Consider the following 8,083-nt stretch of genomic DNA (forward strand, 5'->3'; position numbering starts at 1 on the left):
AAGAACAGAAAGAGAAATAGATTTTCAATTAAAAATAAAATTTTTAAATGCGCACACAAACAATAATATGAATAATTAGCAATACAATTTTTCTATAAAGACATACATTTAATATTTTAAATTATATTTGATATTCAGAGTCTGTTCCTGCAAAGGACCTATGAAGAGATGTATATATAAAATCAATCTACTGCAGCATATTTCAATTCAAACATGTATGGTTCAACAGAAGGTAAAATTAAGATCACTTCCAAAAATAAATCATGACGACAAGCCATTGTGTTTCTTACTGGAAAATCACCTAGCTTAGTCACTAAGGCATGGGGCCACACCAGTTATCAACAGTGTTTATTAATTTTTTCTTTTCTTTTTTTAAGCGTTTTGGTGCAACGCTATTAGCTTGATTGGCCTTAGTCCTGGCTGACAGCCTTTGTGGCCAGGCAAAGTGGCCTTGCCCAATTTCACAAAATTCCATCACTGCAAAGTACCAGTCTGCACTCGTTGCGCTAGTATTATCAACACCATCTCAGCTACGTTGTCAGTTCACAAAACACTCAGGGCTAATAAAACAAGCTATTTAACAAGCTATTTAACAGCAGCAGTAGAATGAATCATGTTAGCCCAACTTGTATATTTTATTTTAGACTGGAGTTCTCAAATGTGGTTCTCAAAAGACAGAATCTTATAGTCCAGTATAAATTAATATAAAATAGGACATCTGGATGGGAATCTATTGAAAATACATCAGTGACAAGAGTTAAATCATGAGAAATATATACGATGAAATTCAAAATGGCATATTGAATTGGTGTTCTCCAGACAAAGATGATAAGCTGTTGTCAGAGGTATAGGTTACAAGAATAGGAATCTACACTATAAACCCTAACGTATTTCTTGCTCAAATGTTTCTAAGTGCAACTCAAAGTTCCTTAGAGTTGCAAAATGTTCCTCATGATTTAAAATGTGTTTTACTGACTTTTACTACATTTTTTAAGTTTGTAATTAAAGTATTTCCAGCATGCTCTGCTTCAGGTTGCTATTTTGGAATTGCTTTATAATTTTTTGCAAGTATATTGTGAAATTAATCATCTTAACTAAACAAACAAACATACATTTGTCTAAAGTAACCCAATCATGTAGTAAAACAAAAATGTTGCACCCACTACTGAAATTATTGTAAGAGTTACATAAAAATCTTCCAGTAACACTTTGCTGGTTTCCAAAAGGAATTGTGTTCCTTTGCAAGCCAATAGCTTGTGGGTAGCTTTGCATAATTCTGGTAAAGTTATCCGTTTATTTTTTTTTTTATCTCAACCGAAGCAGAGATTTCATTTTTGGAAATCAGTGAATTACCTGAAAGTTAAGAATGTTTTTTTAACCACAACTTTCTGGCAGCTGGGTAAGGATTTTAATAGGGATGCACCAAGACCACTTTTTTTCAGACCGAGTACAAGTACTTATATATGTGTATTTGCAAAAATGCACTATGTAGGCTTTATTCAGTAAATGTATTTTTTCAAATGTGCCCCCTATAAACCGGGTTCTGGAGTTTCCACATTTCTCTGGTCTTTTCACATTATGAAAAAGTCAGTAATCGTCACCTATATTGATAGTTATTGCATCAATGTCATTCACAAATTAAAGAAAAATTTACATTCTTGTGCCATGTAATGAAATAGCTTTGGCAGTGTACATTTTGTCTTCAGTCTCATTAGAAATTGCTTTTTCTATGTTTCCAAGTAGTAAGACACTAGTAGGCCTATTTCAGGCAAATAAGCTATTAAAAAGGCCAGTGGCAAAAGCCATACAGGTCATAAGTATTTGTAGTGGAAGTAAACTTCATAAGAAATGTTAGTCAGTTTAGCGCAATTATGACAAGTTAGTATACCCCAATCGATCCAAATACCAGCATACTAGCCTACTATACACAAACCAGTACGTACTTCATCCGCAAAGTACATGCTTGTAGAACGTAGTACGCAATATGATATTTGGCTGATACAGTGAGGGAAGAAATTTTTTGATCCCCTGCTGATTTTGTACATTTGCCCACAGACCAAAAAAAAATCAGTTTATAATTTTAATGGTAGGTTTATTTGAAGTGAGAGACAAAATAAAAAAAAAACATGTCCAAAATATTATAAATTGATTTGCATTTTAATGAGTGAAAGAAGTGTTCGACCACTCCGTAAACATTACTTAATACCTGTTGGCAAAACCCTTGTTGGCAATCACAGAGGTCAGATGTTTCTTGTAGTTGGCCACCAGGTTTGCACACATCTCAGGAGGGATTTTGTGCCACTCCTCTTTGCAGATCTTCTCCAAGTCATTAAGGTTTCAAGGCTGACGTTTGGCAACTCAAACCTTCAGCTCCCTCCACAGATTTTCTATGTGATTAATGTCTGGAGACTGGCTAGGCAACTCCAGGACCTTAATGTGCTTCTTCTTGAGCCACTCCTTTGTTGCCTTGGCTGTGTGTTTTGGGTCACTGTCATGCTGGAACACCCATCCATGACCCATTTTCAATGCCCTGGCTGAGGGAAGGAGGTTCTCACCCAAGATTTGACGGTACATGGCCCCGTCCATCGTCCCTTTGATGCGGTGAAGTTGTTCTGTCCCCTTAGCAGAAAAACACCCCCAAAGTATAATGATTCCACCTCCATGTTTGACAGTGGGGATGGTGTTCATGGAGTCATAGGCAGCATTCCTCCTCCAAACACGGCGAGTTGAGGTGATGCCAAAGAGCTCGATTTTGGTCTCATCTGACCACAACACTTTCACCCAGTTCTCCTCTGAATTATCAGATGTTCATTGGCAAACTTCAGACAGGTCTGTACATGTGCTTTCTTGAGCAGGGGGACATTGCGGGTGCTGCAGGATTTCAGTCCTTCATGGTGTAGTGTGTTACCAATTGTTTTCTTGGTGACTATGGTCTCAGCTGACTTGAGATCATTGACAAGATCCTCACGTATAGTTCTGGGCTGATTCCTCACAGTTCTCATGATCATTGCAACTCCACAAGGTAAGATCTTACATGGAGCCCAGACCGAGGGAGACTGACAGTTCTTTTGTGTATATTCCATTTGTGAATAATCGCACCAACTGTTGTCACCTTCTCACCAAGCTGCTTGGTGATGGTCTTATAGCCCATTCCAGCATTGTGTAGGTCTACAATCTTGTCCCTGACATCCTTGGACAGCTATTTGGTCTTGGCCATGGTGGAGAGTTTGGAATCTGATTGATTGCTTCTGTGGACAGGTGTCTTTTATACAGGTAACAAGCTGAGATTAGGAGCACTCCCTTTAAAAGTGTGCTACAAATCTCAGCTAGTTACCTGTATAAAAAACACCTGGGAGCCAGAAATCTTTCTGATTGAGAGGGGATCAAATACTTTTTTCAGTCATTAAAATGCAAATCAATAAATGTTGACATGTGTTTTTCTGGATTTTTTTGTTGTTATTCTGTCTCTCACTGTTCAAATATACCCATCATTAAAATGATGGACTGATCATTTCTTTGTCAGTGGGCAAACGTACAAAATCAGCAGGGGATCAAAACCTTTTTTCCTTCACTGTGTACACACACACACCCAGAAAAAATTAAGAGACCAACGCACCTTTTTCTTTCCTTTCCAAAAAAGTATCTTAATTTTAACCCTTCTGTTCCTCACTCAAAACCTTCCTTTTCGACTTTTTTGGAAAGGAAAGAAAAAGGTGCAGTGGTCTCAATTTTTTCCGGAGCTGTATGTTGATGATGGTAGAGCCGTTGTTCTTCAATTTAATGTATTGCTTATTTTGATAAAGTTTATATTGTCAGCGCTATTGACAATTTGTTATAGAAAAAACTTTTCATAGTTTCCTAAATGGGAAAATTGGAAAACTAAAGGAAATTTGAATAGCTTGGGCAGTTGTCCCTGATTTAATCGCAGTTGATTATATGGTTGAAAGTTTCATTGGGACCGAGCTATTGACATTTACATTCGAAACTGACGTTGACATGACCAAATAATGGTGCTCTTTTAAAACCGTGCCTTAAGCCACGCAGCGTTGTAAAGCTGTGTTTTATCTTCCTTTCAACTTTGAAACCGACATGGAAAAACAATGAGTGTTGTTTGTTCACCATCGTCAGCAGATTCGGGAAATGTAATTGGTTTATTTCTAGCAGATTTCCTTGATGGGGTATTCACGATCAAAGTCCGAGTATTGAATATAAAGCTACTACTAACTAAATATTGCGGTGAAAACCGATTGTCCTCCTATACGCGATGTGGTTCACTTTGAACGTAGAGTGTCTGTACCTGCTATTGTAATTTACACTACGTTGAAATCGACAAATTTTAGGCATAGATGTGGTAATGAGTCTGACTAGCGCCAAAGATTAAGGGTGGAGTTAAAACCTTTACCGCGTGTATGTAGCCTAACGGAAAAGTGGTAAACGTAATTCCGGATATGGCAAATTTTGTCAAATGTTAGAAGGAATTGGCATTCATTAATTATTTCCTCAAAAGCAATTTACCTGAGTTCAGAACAATCACGGAGTTGTTCAGACACGAACCTCCGAATCTGTGCTTCAACTGAAACCATTTTTGCTGCATTGTATATTTTCTCTTCTGAGTTTGCGGAGAAGTGTTGCTGCGTAATGACGTACCTACGTGTAAGCACCCTTTGCTGGCAACATTAGAAATTCGGCAGCCACAATAAGACTTCCGGTTTTCGGATTTTGCCTTCAAAGTTATGGTATGGCCGTTTTACTCCGTATATACCATTGGCCACAGTTATAAATTTGATTTGAAATACACTGCTCAAAAAAATTAAGGGAACACGTAATCATCACAGTATAGTACCGAGTCAGTGAAACTTCCGGGATATAAATCTGTCCATTTAGGAAGCATATTAAGCGATTGTGAATCAATGTAAACTGTTTTGATACAAATAAAAGTGACAACAGGTACACTGGAGAGGAAAAAGCAAGATAACCCCAAAAAAGGGAATGGGTTTAGCAGTGGTGACCACAGACCAATTTCTCGCTCCTTATCCTTCTCTAGCTTTGTGTTTTACTTGTGTCCTTGTCACATCTGGTAGCATAAGGCGGCATCTGCAGCTTATTCAGTTTGCACAGGTAGTCCAACTCCTCCTGGATGGTTCATCCATACGTGCTGTTGCAAGAAGGTTTGCTGTGTCTCCCACTACAGTCTCAAGAGCATGGAGGAGATAGCAGGAGATGGGCCATTACACAAGGAGAGCTGGACAAGGCCATAGAAGGGCATCAACCCAGCAGCAGTACCGATATCTGAAGGAACAGGAGCAGCACTGCCAGAGCCCTGGTGTGCATGTTTCTGACCAAACTGTCGGAAACAGACTCTATGAGCGTGGCATGAGGGTCCGACATCCTCTAGTGGGACCTGTGCTCACAGCCCAGCACCGTGCAGCTCAATTGGCATTCGCTAAAGAACACCAGAACTCGGGGGCAGACTGGGTCAAAAATTCAGCCCTGACACAGTAGCCACACTAGCTCACATTATCACGCCTGCACATCCCCACTCCTGGACACACGCATTCACTACTAATGTTTGTGTACAGATGGTGGAGCTACTAAAAAATATACAAGCAGTACAGTATATCACAGTTATTTAAACCTTTAATCTATAAGTGACTGGCAGACGATGCTCACTACTTTTTAAAGAGCTCATGTTTATACCAAATGCACACATACAGTACAATATGTAAAAACCAATGGCTGTGCATCTGAGTCTGTTGTACTGCTGCTGTGTGCCGTCTTTCTCTACATATAATATCTGCTGTCACTGTCTTTACTGTCATTCTACAGAATGTTGATCTTTGTTGTCACTGTCTGTTTGTTTGGTTCTGTTTGTTCATCTCTGTTGTCATCCACTATGAATGTTCTCTGCCTTATTCGCTTGTTCCTCTCTGTTCTCACTCTTGCCGCATTTCCACTGGTGCTTTACCCCGGTATTAGGGATAATGTTGACTCTAGACTACTGTTTTGACTACACATTTGGTACCAAGGACTTAAGGAGGGGTTCAGGTGAGGAGGGAAGTGTAAACTGTCAATGAAATTTGGTTTCTGGCTATGAAAAATAAAAGGCAATATTTTTCTGGTAGTAAAATAAAATGAACAATAACATCATGCTCAGTTTGTCTATAATATGATGTTTGAACATCAGTAATAAAACTAATTTCTTCCTCAAAATCCTGCAACTGGCTCTTTCTCCACCCACACTTCTGACACTGCAACTGTAAGCCAGTGTATTTATTATATAGTTTAAGTATTTTGTCAAAACTACCTTTAATAGAATTCTGAGGTCATTTTGTGTTGTTATAGATTCGGCAGGCTACGTCTCGGTCTCAGCACTTAGCTGTTTTCTATTGAGTCATCGTATCACCAGCATCGTATCACCAGCTGTGAGTCTTTGCTTCCCTGTATTTTGCTTTATATTCTTTGTTTTATCAGGGATCTATTTGTTACATCGGATGAAAACCATTACGAGAAGCCTAAAGACTAAATGCATGATACACATCGCAATTCGAATAGCACAACATGCAGCATTTTCGCAGCACATAACATGTCCTAAATCCTAAGGTTCAGGGCTTGGCACCAAAAGTGTGCGCCCGGCCACAGCCTAGTGGCCAACTGTTGCTGGCCCATGTAAGTGGAAACAGAAAAATGTCTGGACTTTAGGGTAAAACACCAGTGTTTGGCACCAGCGGAAACGAGGCTGTGAACTGTGTCTATCTGTCTGATTCCCCTTGTTCCTCTCAGTTGTCACTCTTTGTGAACTTTGCCTGTCTCTCTCATTCTCCTTGTTGTAATGTAAAGTTAAGTTTAAATGTATCTACACTGTGTGCACAATTATTAGGCAAGTTAGTATTATTATTTCTATGCACATTTTCCATTTCCAAACCATATAAATGAGGGAGGGTGTGGCAACAGTGAACTACACCTGATTAAATGAGAGTTGATGGACCAGATGGATGGGCCTGTGGCCATCACTAATGGACACAAGGCACCACTTTGAGTCATGCGCCAGCAAGGAGGAGGTACTTGTATGGGCTGCTATCATTAAGGATGATGTAGTTGGACCTTTTCGGGTTGAAGATGGACTGAATCTAAACTCCCATACCTACTGCCAGTTTTTGGAAGATATTTTCTTCAAGCAGTGGTACAGGAAGAAGTCCTCAGCTTTCAAGAAGGCCATGTTCTTTATGCAGGACAATGCTCCATCACATGCATCCAAGTACTCCACTGCTTGGCTGGCAAGCAAGGGCCTCAAAGATGCCCGAATAATGACCTGGCCCCCTTCCTTACCTGACTTAAATCCTATTGAAAACTTGTGGACCCTCCTCAAATGTGAGATTTACAGTCAGGGAAGACAATACACCCCTTTGAACAGCATTTTGGAGGCTGTGGTTGCTGCTTCAGCGAAAGCTGATCATGAACAGATCAAGAAACTGACAAACTGCATGGATGGAAGGCTTATGGAAAAGAAGGGTGGCTATATTGGTCACTGAATATTTTGAAAGGCCAGAAATGTTATTTAATTTTCATTTTGTGTTACTTATTTGTTGCACTTGCTCTAAAAAATTAGAATAAACAAGTGAGTTGGAGAAATTATTTTTGTAATTTAGTTGCCTAATAATTCTGCTCACTAATTGTTGCCTAATAATTGTGCACATTTACGTATTACCCTGAGAAAATCAAAACAAATGTTTCCTTTGTTAAACATTCAGGTTTGAGGTTCTATGATATTTTGGTTTGACAGAGAGCATTGTGTTTGTTCAACAATAAAATAAAAGTCTGGAGGAACACAATTTGTCTAATAATTGGTCACACAGTGTACAGTAGCTTAACATAGAAGCAGTAATGGTGGATCCATAGGATCAGAAAACAGAATCCTTCCACTGATATCCAAAGCAAATGTAAGGGCAGTGTTTAATGGGGCAACTTGGAGAAGACAGCTCCTGCACTGTTTTCCAGTCAAGAACTGTCTTGACACATAAATTATGCAACACCTGAAACATCCTCTATTACAAAAAGCCCAAAAGAAACAGCAACATTTTGTAGT

General features: G+C 39.1%; 1 protein-coding gene across 3 annotated transcripts in view; it reads right to left on the reverse strand.

The window, feature by feature from the left end:
- hirip3 (HIRA interacting protein 3) overlaps positions 1-4,638 on the reverse strand; it is a 45,610-nt gene extending 40,972 nt beyond the window's left edge. For 2 of the 3 annotated variants that reach the window (XM_010866831.4, XM_020051271.3), the window contains exon 1: positions 4,516-4,638. In XM_010866831.4, coding sequence (XP_010865133.2) covers positions 4,516-4,583 — 68 coding nt within the window. In that variant the 5' untranslated portion in view covers positions 4,584-4,638. The remainder of the gene's footprint in view (positions 1-4,515) is intronic. The other variant, XM_020051272.3, reaches the window with a different exon arrangement.
- Between the last annotated feature and the right edge of the window lie 3,445 nt (positions 4,639-8,083).

The sequence above is a fragment of the Esox lucius genome, chromosome 11 (genome assembly GCF_011004845.1).
Source record: "Esox lucius isolate fEsoLuc1 chromosome 11, fEsoLuc1.pri, whole genome shotgun sequence".
Taxonomy (NCBI): domain Eukaryota; kingdom Metazoa; phylum Chordata; class Actinopteri; order Esociformes; family Esocidae; genus Esox; species Esox lucius.